At 45.8% G+C, this 22,197-nt stretch overlaps 1 protein-coding gene and 1 pseudogene across 1 annotated transcript; both read right to left on the bottom strand.

Moving 5' to 3' along the window:
• Positions 1-658: 658 nt before the first annotated feature.
• LOC121439264 lies at positions 659-5,713 on the bottom strand (annotated as a pseudogene).
• A 2,379-nt stretch (positions 5,714-8,092) lies between these two features.
• Positions 8,093-9,380, bottom strand: Hoxd1 (homeobox D1). Its single transcript, XM_041639679.1, has 2 exons — positions 8,729-9,380; positions 8,093-8,427 (listed from the first exon to the last, which is right to left on the bottom strand). The coding sequence occupies exons 1-2, from the start codon at positions 9,378-9,380 to the stop codon at positions 8,093-8,095; spliced, it is 987 nt and encodes a 328-aa protein (XP_041495613.1).
• Between the last annotated feature and the right edge of the window lie 12,817 nt (positions 9,381-22,197).

The following is a 22,197-nucleotide window of genomic DNA, read 5'->3' as shown; positions in this document are numbered from 1 at the left end:
TACAATGAAAGACTTAAATCAAGGCCTCAGAATTTCATACAAACACCAAAAAAATCCTAAAGTAGTAGTATTGTGTCTCAAAAATTTTCCATTAACTTAAAAAAAAAAAAAAACCTCACATGCCTTACAGGTTACCAAATGAAATTAGAACAAACATGCCAAATGTTTCACTTTTAATTGTAGACACAGCTCCTATATTAAGTTTTATTTTTTTAAAAAAGCATGTCTTCTCAACATGCATCAACAGTGTTCAATGTAATGTATATATATAAGAGCAACATTTAACATAATTCAAGTGCTTTAACCTAAATACGCTTACTACTTACATACATCCTACAGTAACCAGAGAAAAGCTGGGAATTGTTTAACAGTTACAGTTCACTCGACTTCACTGTATCATCCTAGGTGATGTTTAACATTGAACCTTAATCTTTTGAGTAAAGAAAGTAGGCACAACTCACAAGGATGGATTGCAACTGTTAAACTGAAAGGTTTTTGTTTTCTTTAAAAAATGATCAAGAGTCAGTGATCAAAGTCTATTACATTCCCCATCCACCACTCCTACTGGACATGCGAGACATCCCTTCCATTCCACTCACGCCCGTAGATGCACGGCTTCCGCTGCTGCAGTAGCTGCTGTTCACCGCTCCTTGGCTTCCTACGCAATGTTTGATTGAAAATCACTGGAGTTTTCCTGTAAAACTTGGATATCCACTCTCGCTGCTCTGACCGCCGTAACCACCTCCATAACCACCACTCAGCTGCTGGCTGGTGGGGCTACCATGACTGGACCCGTGTGACAAGCCCAGGCCTCCTGTCATTTGCCTACCGTAAGCACCAGAGCTTGCTCCTGCTGTAGAATTCAAGAAGAGTTCTACATATCTGTGTGGTATGTTTGCTTTATCTTTTGACATAGTTGCAGCAGCATCTTCATGGGTTGCAAACTCAACATCTGCTTCACCGGTTACTCTGCCATCAGGTCCAATCTCAGTATGTATTCTCACAGGGTTGAGTGGTGAAAAAAAAAATTATAAATGCCTTTCTCGGTAGCTCTGTATTCTCGGTAGCTCTGTATTCTCGGTAGCTCTGTATTCTCGGTAGCTCTGTAAGGTGGTCCCCGCATGTGTGCACAGTGTTCTGTTGAACTTTGGAAAGTAAAGCCGCCATCCCCATATCTGTGGTCAGGCATTCCTCTTCCAAATGTATCCAAACCAAATCCACAGCCATCATTATAACCATTATAATCATCATAGCCTCCATAGCCTCCACCATAAGCACCACATCTCATCCTTTCAAAACCAGCTCCTCTGTCAATGCTGTTACACCCTCCACCAGCCCCAGGTCTGTCACATGGCCATAAGTTTTCGTGGTGGGTCATAACGAGTTCTAACTTCAGCTTGACTGCTCTTAAATATTTCAATATACCTGTGCCCTATTCTTTCCTTGTGTTTCTTGAGAGCCTTTCCAGCTATTTCCTGTGAAGCAAACTGCACAAAGTCCTCCCCCGTACTCCTCCCGGGACACTGGCAATGTTATCCCATTTGGCACGGTTTCCAACCCTGAGAAAAACTGAACAATTTCCTCCTTGCTACAGCCAAAGGGAGTTCTCTATGCTGTACACAGCCATCATTGGCCGTGTCAGGACTATTTGGACCAGTATGCTTCAACACCCAATCCATTTCAACGTTGTTTGACTTGAATACTTCAACATATCTGTGTTTCCCATAGTTTCTCTGTCATTTTTCAAGGTCCATTTGACTTCATCTTCTGATTCAAGTTCAACAAAGTCTCGCTACTCGGTCTGCCTTCTCTGGTGTAGACAAAACGAATCTTGGGCCCCATTTTGAATTTTACAGTCAGAAAAAAAAGCGCTGTGCTCCATCCATGGAGCAGGACCAGGGCAAGCTCCAGACCTTCACCACGAAACCCTCTCCACCATCATCTCTTCGTGAGTCCTGGCGTTGAAACAAATCCCACACAAAGGTTCGGCGTGGCTGAGGAGAAATCAGAAGTTTCTTTTCTTAAGCCATTCACATATTGCACGTTTCACCCGAGATCCACATTTCGCCTGAAATACGGCTCAGGTTTCAAATGTAAGAGGACATGTAAACAACTGTGTCTGTATAAGGTTGTCACTCATAGAGTCTAATAAATGCTGACTCTATTCTGACAATAAGATCATAAACAGTTAGGAAAAATAAGCAGTTTTATCTACACAAAACATTACTCTACACATTTATTAGACTTTAAAGTGTCCTTTCCTGTTCATTTTCATTTGTTTTTGTTTGTTTTTTGTTTGCTTCATTTTAAGGTCAGATTTTAATAAACTTGTAGTAGAAATATACAGTTAAGAAAATTTAGTCTCCCACTTCCAAAGTAGATTGAAACAGAAATTTCTTCTTTCTGCATCAACAGAGTCCAGAATGTGAGTGGTTGGTTGTTTCTTTTTTTTTTCTTTTTTTTCTTTTTTTTTTAAATTTATTTGTTTATCATGTTTATTTGTTTATATGTATACAATGCCCACATATATGTACCTGCAGGCCAGAAGAGAGCACCAGATCTCATTCCAGATGGTTGTGAACCACCATGTGGGTGCTGGGAATTGAACTCAGGACCTCTGGAAGAGCAGCCAGGGCTCTTAACCTCTGAGCCATCTCTCCAGCCCCAGTAGGTTGTTTCTTAACTTGACTGTCTATGGAATATAGCAACTGAATAAAAATAAAAAAGGCTTTATTTTGGGGAGGACGTGGGAGGAGATAGGGTCTCACTGTGTCGTCCTGTTTGTTCTTGAGCTTACTATATAGACCAGATTGGCCTTGATATAGAAATCCACCTGCCTCTGACTCCCCAGTGCTGGAATTAAAAGCCTGTATTATCCAAATCCACTCCCCGTCTTACAAAATAGCCAGGCAGGGGCTAGAAAAATGGTTTAGCAGATAAGATCACTGACTGTTTTTCCAGAGGATCTGGATTTGATTCCCAACACCTACATGGTGCTCACATCCATTCATAACTCCAGTTACAGGGGCTCCAATACCCTCTTCTGGTCTCTTCAAGCATTTTTCATCATGTGATACATGGGTATGCATGCAGCTAAAATACTCATATGCATAAAACAAAATAATAAATTTTGAAAATAGCCAGACAAAATGGGACATACATTTAATTCCAGTGCTTGAGAGCCAGAGGCAGGTAAATCTCTGTGAGCTCAAGGCCAGCTTAGTCTACATACTGAGTTCCATGCTACAAAGTTAGACTGCCTAAAATAAATATATATAGGCAGGCAGTTATGAGGGCAGGCAGGCAAGCAGGCAGACAGACAGACAGACAGATAGTGAATCCTGTCTTCTGCAAAAAAGAAGCTCCTTTAATGACGGGGGGCAGCTACACTGTGGCTACAAGTATTTACAATACAGTTGGGAATTATACTGGCTTATGAACATTGCACTATATGTTCTCCAGAGTTTGTGACCTCATCAACCACAAGCAGTTGGCTAGGGTTGCAGTACTAGCCATAACTTCCCTCCTAGTCATCAGTCCCTAAGTCCAATGAGGTGGCTACTGGTTACCACCAAGATGCAAGCGCCACCATTACAGCCTCGGGTATGTCTTGCCTGCTGGTTATTGTAGTTCACGGCTTCACAGCTCAGTGGGACACTGGTGGCTTTGCTCTCTTGGCAGCCTGCTATCCTGTTTGCAAACTGTGGGAAGCACCCCCGGGGCGGGGGAGGTTTCCGGGGCTGTGGTAGACCTAAGTCCTGTGTAAGAAATGTGTGACATCTTCATGAATAGAATCTTACCTCCCAGGCCTATAAGGTAACCAGGGGCAATGGCAATAGCCTATATTGTTTGGGGAATCTTGTTTCTCCTGACCAACAACTCAAAGGCTTTCCCATGCCTGGCACTAGGATTTTGTTAAATAATCTGTAGTTCTTTAGGGGATCATCATCATCCCAAGTGGCATAATTTCATTTATATTGTTTATCTATGTATGCACACACACATTGTGTGTGTGTGTGTGTGTGTATTTTTGAGTAAACATAAAACAATTGTTTCCCTCTGGCTTTTACAATCATTTTTAGTGTTCTTATCCCTTTCTGATCCCATGCAAGTTTTATCTTTCATTCATAATTTTGTATTTGTCTTCTGAATGGGGTCCTCTCACGGCGTGTAAGTGTAGGCTCTATAGAGTTTCTGATGATAGGATGCGCTCAGCAGTTTGGTCCCCTAAAAATGCCTCAGAAGTGTCAGTAGCCTGCTTCATCAGCTACTGCAGGTCCAAATGACCACTTTCTGGCCCTCCTTTCCAAATGGTATCAATAATAGTGTTTGAAGCTGGAGAGATAATCTTGAAACCTCTACAAGCTGAGTGATAGGCAGTCTCTCCCACATGAATATTTAGGATCACTTTCCTCTTAGTTTATTATTGAGTTTAACAGTTTCTATTGAAATTATATTCCTGAGCAACAAGGATAATTTAAGAAGCAATTACAAATGAGCTATTCAATGGAGCTGTTTTGCATATTTATTGCATTTTCATATCTTGGAAACAAGATAGAAGTAAAAAACTATGAAATCTTGATTTCTATTTAGATAGAGATTTATCATTATTTGTGAGATACATCCACCATGGTTTTACTTTCAAACCACAAATAAAGTTTTAACAGTGGGCATTTTTCTTTTTGAGAGGTCTGTGGTCAGACTAAACATCTCACAGAACCTGATTAGATCCTGAGGTTTTCAAATTCAATATTCCACAGATACAGAGCACTTCTTCGGTCATAAGAAATGATTAAGAACTTTGGAGCAGATGTAACTTGCCTGAGCCCGTTTCTTTTTTTATGACGGCACGCCAATCAGACAAAACCTCCTCTGGTATCAGGCCTTGTCATGCATAGGTTTGAGACGGACTAAATCACACATAATTAATCTTTTGACAATCTAGGTGACATTGCTTTAGGTTTTTACATCCGCAAGGGCTGCATTTGCCAGCAGTCAAGTTAGGAGATTTTATGTTATTAAATGCTTTCTTTTCCCTCCCAATTACCCTGAATCCAGAAAAGTAGACACTCAGTCATTATGTGAAGACAAAGGAACATTGAATGGCTAATTATACAACAGCCAGAACTGCCCACTGTGTATTCGTTCTTATGATAGATCACTGGAGGGTGAATTAGCATATTTAGTTCGGAATCTTGTAGGGTAGAAATGGGATTGTTGTAGCGGCTAACGTTGGTGTGGCAGCCTGGAACTGTCAACAAAGATAGCTGGTGTAAAATAACACAGGGCTCTGAGTAATGAGAAGAAGGATGTTCTGTAAGGGAGTCACATGATAAGATGTGTTTGATGATATCTAAAATCCACTTTTTCTGTATTCCCACAATATCACTGTAATCCTACAGACTACACTTGCTTCCCTGGATACAAACTCTCTCCCCATGGCAGTCTTAAAATTAAATATGTAAAAGTCATTGAATTGTTGAATTTTCTGTAGCATTTTCCTTACTGGAAGAGATCTCCAAAGGTCACCTAGTTCAGCCCCACCTTCAGCCAGGACTGTCCTTAATACTGAATATAGCTGTATAGTGATCTGCATTAAGAAAGCTTTTAAAGATCCCTGGGGTTGGTCAAAAAATAGCTAATATTGGCCTGATTCATAGAACAGCATTATACGAATGTCAAAATAGCCACCTTCATCAAGGAAGACATCCATCAGGGCTGTTAAGAGCTAGGACCAGCTTCACAGGGAAACGCTCCACTTTCTCAGAGAAAGAGTGGTAGATTAAGGAAAAGACCAAGTGCGTAGTTTCTGGTTAGGTATTTCAACTCTTGTCAGAAAGGAAACATTGCCGTATCAAAGACCGCAGGAGGAAATTCACTAGCAGAGACTAAAAAGGAGAGATAAGTAGGATTTGTAATAAGTCTTTGCAAATAGCCAAAGAGCTCAGAGAGGAGGCAGCTGTTTGAAGCAAGGTCTGCTCAGCTTCAAGCTATTGAGGGGCAAATGATAAAGCCTAAGACTAGCAATGAGGAGCCTACTTTTAAAGTGATTTGTCCCCCTCCAGATCAGCTGAGATTGATAGAACTAGTATTGTTTCAATTCCATTAAATGGTGGGTACAAAGGACGAGCATTAAAGTGTGATTTCAAATGCCTGACACAGCTATCACACTGCTGGGTATCAAAAAGAGTAATGTTCCACTGTTGTTTAAACTCTGAAATTGCTGGAGTTGGAGAGTGTATACTGAAGTTGAGAAATAAAATGGAGTAGGATTTTTGTGTGGCTCATTTCCATCCTTAAGCCCTTCTGTTGACCTATCCGGAGATCTTAAAGAAATGGAGATAAAGTAAGGGAGATGTCCTAACTAGATAATTGTATGGCACACTCACTTGCCTTTATATGTTTATATTGTAATTTTCCTCATACTTATATTAACATGAGATAACACAGGAGCCTCCTTGGCTGTGGCATCTTCATGGGAAGGAGACTGAGTGGAAATAAAGACAGAGGTTTTGTGCTTCATTTGTTTTTAAACTGCCCTCTTGCCAGATTTCAAATTATACCTATCCTAAGAAATTAATCTGAAAGTACTCCACTGTTAAAAAGGGACAAGCACGCTGGGTTCTCTGGCAGAGTTTAGTCTAGGTTATAAGGAGAGGATGCTTTTACTGCTCGCCTCTCCCAGCCTCCGTTGTGACGTTTGGCTTTGGATCAGAAACAGGCAACTGGGGATTTTTCAATGAGCAGCAACTTTCATCAGAAGGATGAAGAAACCAAGTCTTGGGGTGACCTTCCCTCTTCCTTTGGTGAGGATAAGAGAAACAAGAAAAAGCAGGTCTCTTGGGGCACCTCTGGGCGGGCACCAAGCCCTTGAGTTAATGTGAATGTCCACCATAAAACTAAGGCAAGGGAACTATTTCCTTACGTATTTTATAGTTAGTGGAGTAGTTCTCTGCCTGATTTGTGCAGATAATCATGAACAATACACCGTGTGTGTGTGTGTGTGTGTGCGTGTGTGAGTGTGTGTGTGTGTGTGTGCAACCTCTAGAGGTGTTGTTTTATTCCCAGCACTCAGGAGGCAGAGGCAGGCAGATCTCTGAGTTCGAGGCCAGCCTGGTCTACCGAGTGAATTCCAGGGCAGCCAGGGCTACTCAGGGAAACTGTCTCAAAAGAAAAACAGAACAAAACAAAACAACAACAACAACAAAAAAAAACAACAAAGAAGAAGAGGAGGTGTTATTACTTTTAGGTTGCTGATGTAAACAACTTCCCATGTTACAGTCAAGCAGTTTCAAATGGAGGAAACTGAATCAGCCTAGGGAATCAATGAAAAGGATGTAAGAAAAGGCAAAGAAAAGTAGATTCTGTAACTTTTATTGCCCAACAAAGGTCAAAACCTTTACATGCTATGTATGACATTAAATGCCATATATATGTTCACTGCAAGCAAATCTTTCAAAAATATACATACTGTATATATTTACATTCAAGTGTGAGTAACTGACATCAAGGTATAATTCGGGCTCTAATCCTTTGCCACCCTGTGGATTTGCGCAGCTACTAACTAAACAGCGATTGTATCCTCACGCAGGCACACGAAGAGGTAGAACGCCACTTAACCAACTAACAAACTGGAGTGCAATGTGAAGATCGTCATTGAAGCAGCTTAGCTACATCAAGGAGACCCGAACTAGCTTTGGTTATCTCAGGAAGCTGAATATATCTAGGCTATCCTTGAATTGGAAACTGAAATGACTTCAGAGAGGTGCTTCTCTGACTGCATCAGAGGGTTGACAGAATTCGACGACTGCCTCTCTCCACCCAGGAACTGTGAGTGACTAACGGCAGCGCTCGGGCTGGCAGCTAGAAACCGGTTCCCTGATGAGGCAGAAATGATATGCAAATAAGAGATATCAAAATAATATCTCTGTACCCAGCCTCTGGAACTAGGAAGCCAATTCCCACAATTCCTTTGCCAGGTCAAATCCGTACTAATTTCTGCTCACACCCAAACTGAGCTCCTAAGTCTATACAAAGTGAGGGCAGTCTGTAACTTCTGTAGACCAAAGGTCCTCAGTCTCAAAAGTGGACCTCAGGACGGCTCTTGAGCCTGAGAAGGGCTTCCTAGGTTCCGGCCAGATTTAGTGGGACTTGTTTCTGACCGAGGAAGCTGAAGAGAGGCCACAGAGGCAGCTGTGGCCAGAAGCCCCTCTCGTTCCCTTTTCTTCTGTTTCATCCTACGGTTCTGGAACCAGATTTTGACCTGGGTGTCATTCAGCTGCAAGCAGTTGGCTATCTCGATGCGTCGTGCTCTTGTTAGGTACTTATTGAAATGAAACTCCTTCTCCAGTTCTGTCAGTTGCTTGGTGCTGAAATTCGTGCGGATGGCGCTGGAGGGGCTTGCGGCTCCATATTCGGAGAGTTTGCCTGCAACGTAAAGACAGGGCGTCAGCGGGGCGAGGGGATGCTGAAACTATTTAGTGGGGGCTAAGAGTTAGGACCAAAGTCACAGCGCGGCCCTCCAAAGTGATGGGCACAGCTGCTTCAGACAAAGCGCTCCGAGGGCTCTGCCCTAATATTCTCAGCTCCTGGGGCATTTCTGACCCTGGACTCTACCCGCTTAGGGGCAGAAGCTCTATCCAGGGAATAGCGGTCACGCTCCCGGCTAAGCACGGAGGAGGCTGCTCTCCCCATACCAGGTGCCTCCCTCCAGCGTCCGTCTCCTTACTTTTCTTGGGGGCGTTCCTCTTCACTTTCATCCACTCGAAAGTGCTGAAGGCCGGGAGACCGGAGGTGGGAGAGGCGGGCTTAGGACAGGCGCCAGGAGCCGGGGACGCAGTCTGGAAGGGTCCGGGGTGGCGGTCTGCTGGCTCCTTGAGACACGCGGGGAAGGAGCCAGGCTCGCCAAAGGCAGCGAAGTCCACCTGGCCGCTGAGCAGGAACGATCCTCCCCCGGAGAAGACCGCCGAGGTGGCATAGTGGACGTGCGCCCCGCCGTCGTCCGCCGCTCTCCCGAGAGCGCCGGGGAAATCGAACGCCGACCCGGACCCCAGGAAACCGTAGTCGGTGGCAGGCACAGAGGCAGGTGCGGTGCCCCGCTCGTAGGAGCCCTCCAGGGTGCAGGGCGCGTACCGGGGCGCGGAGGACTGTGGTCCCGGAGGCTGAGCCGGGGTTGCGGGGGGCGATGGCGCGGGCCGGGCGGCGGCCAGGGGCAAGCAACTCACGAAGGCGCCGTCGCCGCTGCCCAGGGGGATGGCGGGCTGCAGGGCCACGGGACGCGCGTCGGCGCGGCAGAACTTGGGTGCAAAGCCGAGCACGTCGCCGCCTACTCCTCCGTTGCTGCCGCCCGCGCACGACACGTATTCCAGGTAGGAACTCATGGCTGGCTCCGTCGGGTGCAAGCCCGGGTCCAAGCACTGCACCCTGCAGGTCTGCGCAGCTCCGCCTTCCCGCTACCCCCTCTGCCCTCGCCGAGCCATGGCCAGAGAGCTCCGAGGTAAATAGTGGCCTAATATACCGGCGGCGGCAGCCACGTGGTGCCCGCCGGCCAATCGGCGCCTTCCCCGCACTGGCCGGGTCCCGACTGGAGCGCGGTTCCTCAAGCTTGCCCCGCTGCCAACTTAGCCCGAGGAGCCGGGGGCCTCCGCCCAGCACCCCGGGGAGAGTGGCGCCAACCCTGGGTGGCCAAGGAAAGGGCGGGGCGAGAGCCCAAGGCACCAGCTCCCTGGACAGGTATTGCGTTAGAAAGACGAGGAGGGCGATTGATGCAGGTCCCTCTCAGGACCCTGCGGGCTACTCCCCCGGGACTGGCAGGGTGGCCTTGAAGGAGGCTAGGAGGAGAATTGCCTTTGCCCTGCGGGTGCTCTACTCTGCCCTCACTCTGGGAAGGTCAAGTTACTCCCGTCCCCTTTTCCTGGATGCAGACGGGTTTTCGCGGCTCTGGAGCCACGCCTGTCCTAAACCTAGAGCAGATGTTGGCTTTTCCCTCTTTTCTGCCTCACCGACAACTCCTGGGACCTGGGGATGAAATCACTTTCACTAGCTTTTCTTTGCAACATCCCTCACAACATTTCCTTTGGCATCCCTTCCAATCTGTGGCGACATGTTTACAATGTCAGTGTTGATTTGGACAGAAAATAAGTTTCTGTGTCCTGTGGAAGGAGCCGGATTTTCTCCTCCGAGGTCATCAGAATAAAGAATCCATCCACCCTGTGGTGGAAGGCCCCTTGTGTACTGTCTGAGAGGCTGGCACACCCACCAACGCTGCACACGCTTTCAATGACACTCTTGGCTGGAGGGCGGCGCAAAGGCATCCTGGGGACTGGTCAGATCTCAGAGGTTTGGACTGGCTTGTACCTTAAAGCAATTAAGCTACTGTTCCATCAGATAAGTGCTGCGTCGTCTCTTGCAAGTGAAATCTGAGGGCTCACGATGTTAATGGGCTCACATCTTTCCCTTGATAATATGGTTTTGTTTACTGAGACGGGAAATAAAAGTGCAATTGGCACAGGAAACGAAGAGTAGAAAGGTTGTACAGGCGGGCTTTGCATTGACAAACTTTCCAACTCCCTTAAGCATCTCTTTGTATGTTTTCCTCCTTAGGGCTGTAGGAAAATACCAAGTTAAATAAATACAGGTTATTTACACACCGCCCTAAGTAAATGAAGGTGGTTTCCTGAAAGCCTGTGTAGTGAAGATTCTAAAGGGTCTGCTCTTAGTCTCTTCAAGTGCCCTGAAAGCTTGATCTGTTACAGCCTCTAAGTTATAGTGCCTAAGGTTCTGTTATTGCTTACGGATCCACTTGTCATGAAAGTGTGAGTGAGCCCTTGCCTAAAAGTTCCGCTCTTTGACCCCATAGCCCAGAAAGCAAGTCCCTTGTAAGTAAGCAAAGCTATGCTAAAGTGTGCTATGCTGGTGAGTCTGAGCCAGCGGGGCTGAAGGACCCGGAGTTAGGAATGGAAGGGATGATATGGGACTGCACACAAGCTGGGATCCTCCCATTGAATGTAGACCTCCCACCTAGAACCGTCCATTATTCGCTTCCCCTGAAGCAATTTTTTGGAGACTTTTGTCTTTGCTTGAAATAGGAAATATGCTAAAATTAAATGGGGTAGTTGTTGTTATTTTTCTTATTCTTTAATGATTTATTGTTATTTTATGTACATTGGTGTTCTGTCTGTATGAGTGTCTGTGTGAGGGTGTTGGACCCCCTGGAACTGGAACTACAGACAGATGTGAGTTACCATGTGGGTGCTGGGAATTGAACCCAGGTCCTTGGAAGAGCAGCCAGTGCTCTAAACTGCTAATCCATCTCCCAGCCCCCTATTTTTATTAGTATTGTTTTGTTTTCATGATTGTATTGAGAGTGGACATCAGAAGTACGGGCTGGAGTAGGGTTCAATATTGTTCAGACTTAGTCGTAGTTCCCTGATGAACCCATCCAGAGAGCTGTGGTCTGCATCTCCTTCACCTGTCTAGTACTGGAGTCCTCAGGGCATACTAAGCTTAGGAACTCGGTTTGCTCAGAGTCTGGTTCTTTTATTTTGATCTTGTTGAGCTGAGCATCCAGCCCAGGACCAGACACATGCTAAGTGAGCACTCTACTCCTAAACTACACACTCAGCTCTTGAGTTAGTTTACTTAATGTTTGTGGCAAGTCAAGCCTCTAGTCACATCATGCCCAAACTCACCAGCTCCTCACCACCTGTCCTAGGTAAGAACATTTTATTATGCCTAGAAAAAGATGTTCTCAAACCAAAAGAACAAGATTCATTGCTGACTAAATTCATTCTGGGTCTTAGCTCTACTTTAAGTCTATTAGATGTCTCTCTCTCTCTCTCTCTCTCTCTCTCTCTCTCTCTCTCTCTCTCTTTCTCATGAACAGGCATGCACAAGCATACAGAATCACACACCCAAACCTCACCCAGGCTAGGCAAGTGCTCTGCCACTGTCTCCCAGCTCATACTCCAGAATAATCTTATTTACGATTCTCAAAGGAGAGATTGGAAGATAGTATTAGGGAAACCATGAATAAAAATAAGCGAATAGAGATTATTTTTAGTAACTATCCAGTTTGTCTCCAATGTTTGCGAAATATGGGGAAATGTCTTACCAATTTTAATAATTGCTTAAGTCATGAATCCTTGAGGGCCACTGGCCCCTCTGAGTTGGTGCTGTGAGTTCTCCCTGGGAGGTGACAGCGAAGGGGCCTGATTGCCCGGGTGAGTTTGATGTGGGAATGCTTTGAAATAGCCTGTCTGCTTACCACAGCAGCCACCCCCACCCCACCCCACCCCCTCTATCTTTCTCTCCCATTCTAATAACAAGCTTCTTTTCTGATATAAGTGGTCATTCCTGGTGGCCTTGTCTTCTGTGATTTAAAGTTGACTTTAAGAGACATCAAGGCACTGTCTTCCATAAGCCCCACTGTGCTAACCCTTGGAGATAAATAAGTGAAATCGAACTCTTAGATCTGCAGATCCAAAGCAGAGAAGATCTCTTAACCTGTGGGAGTAAAAGACAGTCAAGATGTGTCCTCTTATACCAGACTAAGAGAGAGGAGATTAGGATACGGCTCTCTCAAGCATCTCCAGCCATCAAAGGCTAGAAGTAAGTACAAAGGAAGAGGTATCCTAAAGACAGGTATTTTAAACCTCTCAGCAGTCTGATAACAGGAGCCTCTCCAAGGAAACAGTTCAATACTGTTCTCTCTTAAGTCTTGCAGATGAGAGACTCATGGGCCAAGTCAGTTTTTGACACATGGTAGGTATTTAATAAATGTCTGTTGGTCAGAAATGAAGAAGAGAAGCAGTGGTATACTCTACCATTGTTTAGTACTAATTTAAGAGGATCCTCAGATTATTGACACTCAAAAGGACTTGCTTTATTGGAATCACCATAGAGGTTTACTTAAAGGTACAGTTTTATTGGTCACTTCCAGAAATTTCAATCCAGCAGGTCTGACTTAGGAATCTTTATTTGTCTGTTTGTTATTTTCACTTGTTTTACTTATTTATTTGTTTGTCTGTTTGAGACAGGATTTCTCTGTGTAGCCATGGCTGTCCTGGAGCTCACTCTAGTTTTCTTTTTTTAATTATTTATTTTTATTTTACATGTATTGGTATTTTGCCTACATGTATGCCTGCATGAGGATGTCAGGTACCCAGAAACCGAAGCTACAGACAGTTGTAAGCTGCCATGTGGGTGCTGAAAATTGAACCCAGGTCCTCTGGAAGAGAAACCAGTGCTCTTAATCACTGAGCCATCTCTCCAACCATCTATAGAGCAGGCTAGTCTCGAACTCACAGAGGTCTGCCTGCCTCTGCCTCCTGAGTGCTGGGATTAAAGGCATAAGCCACCGACACCTGGCCCCTATCTTTATTTTTTAACAAGCTTCTTGGGTGATCTTACAGCAGGTATTCCAAAGTACACTTTGAAAATTTCTGCTTTGGAAGTTGGTATTGGGGGACAGTGGGTGAGCAGAGTGAAAGAGAGTGTGGCCTGGCCAGCTCACACATGAGTCAACCTGAACAGAGTCTATCCGCATGTTGAGTAGCAGTGCAGAGAAGTCAATGTCAAGGTCAGTGGTCCCCAACTCCAGAAAACATCTTAGAGATGTGGTTAATTGGGCCAGGGAGCTCAATGGTTAAGAATGCTTGCTGCTCTTGTAGACCTGAGTTCAGTTGCCACCAGTCACACTGGAGAGCTGACAATGACCTGTAACTCCAGCTCCAGAGGATCTAATGCCTTTCTCTGGCTTCCTTCCACACCCACACACATTTGTGCTTACAAGGACACAGACATAAATATACACATAACAAATAACTATAAAAATAAATAAATCTGGAAGAAGTGGTCAGTAGGAAATTCGCATGTGTTTTCCAGTGTCTGGTTATTCCATTAGTTTGCCTTGGATGGATAAAAAGTGAAATTTGTTTCTTCCATTTCTTCGAGAAACCCAGGAGTGGTTCTGAAGCAACCTTATAAGGAAAGGAGTTAGGATGGGTTCCTAACTCTCATTTCCTTCCATCTCCCAGATTATCTGGTGGGTGCATTTGAACTTCAGGGATCCAGAAGGGGTAAAACAGTCCTTGACCTAAATTTCTCTAGCTAAAGGACAGTCAGCCACAGTGTGAGATGGCAAAGCTGGAAAGCACCTTAGCCACAGACCGGGTGAAACTCTTGTTTTGGGGAAGGAAGTTGCTTTACTCAAGAGTTGAAAGAGAATGCCATCCTAGCAAAAATGATGGAGCTCAGTTTCCCACAGCCCATTGCCTTCGTGCACCCTAGACAAAGGAAGAACTAAGGCAGCTCTTGCCTGGCACTGTCATGATGACAGCCTCAGCCCCGAGCAGGCAGAAAAGTGTTGAAGGAGTTGCCTTCAATTCTGGGAGCGCATCTCTCCCTTTGAAACATGTTTGCTAAACCTATGCACTAGACTTGTGTTATAGGAGACTACTTGTTCAAAGCTTCCCAGACCCAAAATAATCACATAGAAATCATTATTAATTGCAATACTGTTTGGCCAATAGCTTAAGCATATTGATAGCTAGCTCTGACATCTAGAATTAACCCATTTCCATTATTTTCTATTTTACCATGAGGGCTGTGGCCTACCGGCAAGGCTCCAGCTAACACCTTGAGTCTTTCCCCTCTGGCAGCTCCATGGCATCTCCTGACTCCACCTTCTTTCTCCCAGCATTCAGTTTAGTTTTCCCTGCCTACCTCTATTCTGTCCTGCACAGGCCCAAGACAGTTTCTTTATTAACCAATGGTATTCACAGCATACAGAGAGGAATCCCACATCAGACTTGTGTTGCTCCACCCTGAGTCTCCAACAAGAGTATGCAGAGATCAACCTGGTCCCACCCCCCACACCATCTGCAAGGGTAAAGGATCCCCAGGAGGTTGACTATCTTCAGGACCCTGGAAGGGCCATAAGAGATGATCCTAAGCTAATTTCATTGCATCATAAAGCAAGCACAAAAAGGAACACACATGAGATGACCTGTTTTGGCTTAATATTTCTATTAAAAGGTTTGTGTCTTTTCTTTATTAGTTAATAAGCCCTTGGTGTGTTAACCCTTTCCCATGTGCTATAGATTTTCTTAGCAAAACAGTTGGGTGTGTTTGGTAGTAGAGTGTTTGTGTAGCATGCATAAGGCAATGGGTTTGATTCCAGCACTGAAAAAAAAAAATCTCAGCATACCATTCTCTTCTTATTTGTTTGACATCTAGAAGGTGGCGTCTAATATTTCCAAATCTACTTCTGGTTTCTGTCTTTGGTACATTATTTATAGAATCCTTCTACTCTCCGATGCTGTATTCATATTTTAAAAGATATGTATGAGCCAGGCGGTGGTAGTGCATGTCTCTAATCCCAGCATTCAGGAGGCAGAGGCAGGCTGATCTCTGTGAGTTCAAGGCCAAACTGGTCCACACCCAGCACTAATAATAATAATAATTTGTTGCTTTATCTTTTAAGTGAGTCATAATTGACAAGTGTGTGACTCAAGATTGAAAGGGGTATGAAGTGGCCTCTTCCTCCTATCCTTGTTCCAGCCATGTAGTCCCTCTGCACCTAAGCAACCAGTTTTATTCATGGCATGAACATTTTTCAGAGATACTTTATACATGAACAGTTCATGTTTCCCCACATTTTTAGCCCAGTGGTAGCATGCTAGATCGGCTGTAAGGCACGGTGTTTTTTTTTTTTTTTCCTGTTGCGTCTTAAGATCTTCCCATACAAAATACCTAGCACCACTTAGTTGTTGCGAATTAGGTCAGTCCATTAAATAACCAGGCCAGCTCAAGAATAACAATTATATTTTAATGGTTATAAGGGGAAACTCATGCTATAAGAGTGGGAGGTCTGACTTCCTATCTGCCTGCTCAGAGAGAGAGAGAGAGAGAGAGAGAGAGAGAGAGAGAGAGAGAGACCGCATCTGGGTCCTCCCAGTTTTTCTTCCTGGGCCCCAGGTAGCCACGCCTTAACTAGATGTGATTGATTGACAGTTTCCCCCATCACTTACTCAACTGTTTGACTTCATACTGCTCTACTATGTACACTTACTAAATTGATGTTACAGGTTCAGCTAATGGGTCTTTCACCTGTTCCAAACTTTTGCTAGCAAAAGTGAAGAGGGTGCCTGAACTGGCCATCTCCTTTATCAGGTTGATGACTACCCTAATTGTCATCAGAGAGTCAACCAGAAACTGATGGAAACAGATGCAAAGATTCCCCAGACAAGCATTGGGCTGAGCTCTGGGAGTCCTGTTGAAGAGAGGGAGGAGGGATTATAAGAGACAGAGGGCTCAAAGTCATGATGGGAGAACCCACAGAGACAGCCAACCTGAGCTCCTGGGAGCTCACAGACTGGACTGATAACTAGGGAGCCTGCATGGGAACAACTTAGGGGACATAGGCATGAGCGGGACAGTTGTGTAGCGCTGTCTGTCTGTGAGGCTCCTAGCCGTGGGATCAAGACCTATCCCAGGCACTTGAGCTGGCTTTTAGGAACCTATTCCCATGCTGGGCTGCTTCAGCCAGCCTTGATACAGGGGGAAGAGCTCGGTCCTGGCTCAGTTTGACATGTCATGCTTTGTTGACACACGTAGGAGGCCTGCCCCTTTCTGAACAGAAATAGAGGAGGAGTAGGTGGAGGGGTAGATGGGAGGTGGAAGATGGGAGGTGGAGAGGAGGGAGGGGAAAACTGCTATCAGGATGTAAAATAAATGAAATGTTTTAATTATTGGAAAAAAACTAGTAAAATATACATACGCAAACTTTTACCCATAAAGAAATTTCTTGAAGTGGAATTACTAAGACAAAGAATATATGGGCTGACATCTTAAACACATTTTGCTAAATTGCTCTTTATAAAAGTGAAGCAGGGTGTAGAAGTGTGGCTAGACAAGCTTGGAATCTCAGAACTCAAGGGTGAAATCCAGTGTGGGGCCATAGTGGCGCACGCCTTTAATTCCAGCATTCGGGAAACAGAGGCAGGAAGATCTTTGTGAGTTCGAGGTCAGCCTGGTGTACAACGTGAGTTCCAGGACAACTAGGGCTACACCAAAAAACTAAAAACAACAACACAAAACATAAAAAAGAAGTGCATCCCAGAGGCTGTATTAACAGGACCTGCTCTTCCAGAGGACCCTAACACCCACACATCAGCCAACAACTGTCTTCAGCTGCACTTCACAGGGATCTGATCCCTTCTTCCACACGCCCGAGACACCATGCAAAGTGTGGTGTAAAAATATACATGGCAAACACAGCTATCACACACATACAATAAAGTATCTTAGAAAGAAAGTGCACAAGGCAGTCTGGGCAATTGAGAAAGACCCTGTTTGTTTATCTCACACAAAACAAAAACTCATCTACCAGTAACTTATCAGGGCTCCTGTTTCCTGACAGCCTTCCCAAACCATCGGAATATTAAAGGGTTTTTGTTTGTTTGTTTTTAACAATCTGACAAATAGAAAATTTCATCTTTTATTGACCCTTACAACCTCCCATAATATGTCACTTTTTTTCCTTGACTATTTCACAGATGAAAACTGGTACAGTCAAGGCAAGCAGCTGGTATCCACATCCCTATAATAGCCAAGGTTAGAGACCCGGTGCTTTTCCTATACTACCCGGTTCCTCAGCTGGTATCCACATCCCTATAATAGCCAAGGTTAGAGACCCGGTGCTTTTCCTATACTACCCGGTTCCTCAGTGAGGGTATGGAACCTAAGCATCCTCTGATAGACAGATGATATTTTAAAAAAGAAGAAGAAGAAAGTGTCTTGACATCTGCTAAGAGGCCTCCTCTTTAGTGGTCTGGTACCTAGACCACGTTTCCATGGGAATCCTCCTGAGATTACCCATCTGGAAGTGGAGGGCTCTGATTAGCAATCTGATCCGACCTCACCCTTTGCATTAGCTTGAGTTCAATATCTGGGAAGCGGTGGGTGTTGTTGTTTTTAATTTCCATGGGATTTATTTCTCTGTGGCCACCCAGGATCTAAATATTGATCAACATGGGGAGGGTGGGAGTATATTTCCCCTAGGTTTTAGCTATTTTATATACAACATTTATTTGGGCCTGGTGAGGATAGCACCTCTAAAACACACACACACACACACACACACACACACACACCCTGATATGATGATAAACCTATGAAGGAGATATCTTTATTGACTGTTTCACTGATGAAAGTTCTGAGAGATTAAGTGGATCACTTAGGGTCTTGCAGTGTACCAGCAGCAAAGGGGAAACACAGTGTAGACCTGAACTGAACACATTAGCTTCCCCTCCAGGCCCTTCCTCTTCTTCTCATTGCAGTTAATGGCTTGACCCCACTCAGATCCTCCAAACGGAAAGTTAGGAATTAACGTCACCACCCCTCTCCTACGTACCCAGCTTACCACCAAGTTCTGTGAGTTCCTCTTAAATGCCTTTTCTCCTCAATCTTATTGCTACTTTCTCTAACTTGACTTTTCTCCTTTCTCCAGTCAAATACAGAGTTAGCTTTCTGGCCAGATAATGAGCCCACTTGTCTAAGCTTAAGACCTGATTCAGCAGTTACTGCCTGCATGAGAGGTCCAGACTCCTCTATGTAAACCTTGTGGAAACTTTCTCCCCAGCCATGGTGCCCTACTCCAAACTACTCCCCTGCTCTTCCTTCCTTTTTCATCTTTTGCACAAATTGTTTCTCTGCCTGGCATGTTCTTTCTTCCTTTGCCTGAAAAACTCTTAACTCTTTTTCAGGAGCCCCAAATCACCTGAGTATCTGTTTTGACACTACAGTATGGCTTCTCTCTCTCTCTCTCTCTCTCTCTCTCTCTCTCTCTCTCTCTCTCTCATCTTTAAGACAAAGTTTCCATGTGTAACCCTGACTGTGACTGTCCTGGAACTAGCTCTGTAGACCAGGCTGGCCTTGAGCTCACAAAGATCTTCCTGCCTCTGCCTCCAGAGTGCTGGGATTAAAGGCGTGTACCGCCATGGCGTTACAGCACTATCAGGTTGTTTTTCTCCCTCACTAAACTGAAGGGCACAACCAACCTGTTAGTTACTCAGCCTTGTGTTCCACAGCACAACACAGTGCACACAGGAATTGCTCGGTGGATTAGTGGGAGGCAGGAGGCAGGGGAAACTGAAAACCAGGATTAGTGTTTTTATTGCTCCATGGGTTGGGGTACTGCATGAGGCTTCAGTGACTCACCTCCTGTCTGAAGTAAAGTGGGAGTAGGACATTTTTCCAAAATAAGTTAGTTTCCATGCAAAATAATGAGGACAAAGAAGGCTGGGGGAGGAAGGGCAATGCTTTGATGAGGGCTAAGCAGTGCAGCCTAGCTAACTTAAGAACCATTCCAGCCCATGCCACCCAGAGAAAAAAGGCTCTAGGGGGGTCTAGGTCAAAGCTTTGGGCATTTACAGAGAGCATTCGCCATTCCAGAAGTGGTGCAGGCATGTTGTCACCATCCACTCCACCCAAACCATGCTGCTGCGACAACTCCAAGGCTCATGGCTGTCTCTAGAAATTTCCAGTCTTTCCTTTATGATAGTACTAAAATGAACCCCCCAAAAAGCTGAAGTAAAAGTACTTAATAGTCTTGCCGCTACAGTAGACAGGAAGGATGTTGTGGACGGTGCTTAGACATACTTTTATTGTAACTTTAAATGGCATTCAAGTTTACTCCAAGTTCAATAGCAGCCTTGACCTACTTACTCCCACGCAAAGAGGCCTGCAGGCAGAGATTTGGGGTCAGCAAGAAACCTTGATCCATTGGCATTTTTTTCTTGCCCTGCCTTCAGGGAAGAGGTGGCCCTTTCTGGGAATAGAAGGGCCTGTGTGAGTGTCACTGGGGTAGGTGTGTGTGTGGGGGGGGGGGGGTAATGTCAGGTCACAACGGGTCAGGGGCTAGCGTGGGTGCTGGCTTGCTGCGAAGTTCGAGGTTCCTCTGGTGGGCTGCGGTTAGAGCTTGGTAGTGACCCTCCCCCTCCCCAGGCGCGTCTGGAGAGCTGTCCTAGCTGCTGCGCGGAGGGCGCAGGACTTGCGTCGCACCCTCCCTTAGAGCTCACCCAGAGCATCAGCGTCTCCACGGCTCGCGGTTTCTGGTCGGCTCCCAGCTGGCCCAGACTTGCTCTAAAGTAGGAGGAACCGCTGTCGAGCGAAAAGTGCACACCGGGTGATTGATGAACTCTTAATAGGACTAACCTTTCCCGCCCCCCACCCCAGACACACACAGAGGAACCCCACTCCCCATCCCGCCTCCAAGGCGGGAGCAGAAGACGCGGCCGCCAGCCGGTAGGGTGATTAACTCACCGTTTGTCTTTCCTAGAGAGTTCTAGGTGGATGCGCGAACACCGGAGGGCGGCGGCAGCCGGGTCAGCGCGCGCGTCTCAGAGCGGCGTGGACCAAGCCGGCTTTGTGCTGAGCGCCCGACCTCCCGGGCTGGCGGCTGCTATTGTTCCCGAGGGCCACCGGGACGCTGAGACTGGAAACCACACCAGCCTCCTGCTTACAGTGACCCTAGGTCCCGGGCTGAATCGGGGCTTCCTTTGTGTTCTCTGCCAGCCACGGGATGGCGTCGGCGCTGCTCTAAGGAATGGCAGACAGGAATGAGGGACACTGGGACCAACTCCCTAGAGCTCTCCTCCTGTGACCCATTTTCCCTCGCGGCCCTGAGAAGAAGGTGGGGAGGGACAGAGTATTTGCAGGCCAAGGAAGTGAACAATAGAGCCATTAAAAGACCTACCAGTCCCTTTTTTTAAAGCAAGGTCCTTGTCCACAGGCCCTCCCGGCCTGGTTTAAGTCTCTGCCTCCAGTGCCCATCAGTTACATCTGTACCAAAGCTCTACGTGAATCCTGATTCATACCGGGATCATCTCTTGCTCTGGTCCTCTCTTATACTAAACCCCACTTTGGTCATTATTCCAGACCTTATTGAAAAATGAGCCAAATTGGCCAAAGGAACCATCAAGGTATTCCGGCCCTGGCTATGGGGGTGAATATTTGCCATCTTCCATATTTACCATCGGTTTAGCGGCTCCCAGGTTGTTTTAAAAAGTAGTTATCACAAGATGTAGAACAAGACATATGCAATGGCTCCAATCCCACAGACTGGAGTGGGTGGGAAGGCATGGTGGCATTCATCTCCCTCTTCTGCTGCAGAAGATTGGGCACCCTGGTGCCCTGGGCTTTCCCCCTTGTGGGAAGTCAGTTTGCTTCATACTGGACCTGACACTGGATTGTCTTTGAACTTTGCAACTTGACAGGGAGGATGAAAGACTCGAGGGAAGTGTTTAAGAAAAGACTTCAGTCAGGTTTCTAAGTCTTTTGACACCAACCTTGGACCCCAGAGGCAAGAACGTTTGTTTGTAGTGGAGTAGAAACCCAGGTAACAAGGAGATGGTCCTCTCTCGCCACCCCTCCCTTCAGCAGGAGCCCGGCTGTAAGGGTAGAGGATTCTCCCACCCAGTCTTTTGCTATCCACTCTTCTGAGAGAGAAATCTAAAAGAACTCAGAGGTATGGGTTAGGTAAGGCTTGGCTGGGGACAATACAGTCTCAGCGCCCTGAGTGTCTTGGTGCCCAAGGGTCTATTGACCCAGGTTCTATATATACCCTGTCTGGGGAACTGCAGTGCCCAAGAGTGATGAGATTAAATCTGGGGGTTAGGGCCTCCTGCCTCTCTTGCATCCTTGTAAACTTGGGTTGTGATTTTCTTTGAGTTTCTGAAAGAAAGACAAAAGTTTCGCCAAGAACTTCCAGGTGAAGAAGACCTCCCTAGATAGCCCTCTAAACTGGGATTACCCAATTCTTGACTTCAGAAGGACGTTTCAGTCAATTCTCCTGGTGAAGTCAAGACAGACCCGTGACAGTTCCTTGAATACTGAAGGTGTAAACAAGCTTGTGCCTCCCCCGCACTGTTATTAGAAGGAAGAGTTAAGTTCTTTGTTATTCAAACACACACCCACTCATGGCTCCTATGCCCTCCCTACTGAAAACCCTCAACAAAGGACAGCCTGGACTTCTAAGGCTGCAAGCTGAGAAGAGCTCTTCAATCCAGGGCTGGTGGTGTGGTACAGGGTGAGGAAGAAGAAAAGGGAGAGCTAGTATAGGTGATCACTACCCGTTAATACTTCTTAGAGCCAGAAATTCAAAAAATCTTGTCCAGCAAGGTTAGCAGCCTCTGG

This window comes from Microtus oregoni, unplaced genomic scaffold (genome assembly GCF_018167655.1).
Source record: "Microtus oregoni isolate MIOR12 unplaced genomic scaffold, Mior012 000060F_ref0000265, whole genome shotgun sequence".
In the NCBI taxonomy this organism is placed as follows: domain Eukaryota; kingdom Metazoa; phylum Chordata; class Mammalia; order Rodentia; family Cricetidae; genus Microtus; species Microtus oregoni.
The sequence above is the reverse complement of the archived record's forward strand: the minus strand, read 5'-3'. Positions and strand labels throughout refer to the sequence as shown.

Coding starts and splice junctions, on each gene's coding strand:
- Hoxd1 (XM_041639679.1), bottom strand. CDS start 9,380: ATGAGTTCCTACCTGGAATACGTGTCGTGCGCGGGCGGCAGCAACGGA. Junction 8,428..8,728: donor GAGGAACGCCCCCAAGAAAA/GTAAGGAGACGG, acceptor TTTACGTTGCAG/GCAAACTCTCCGAATATGGA.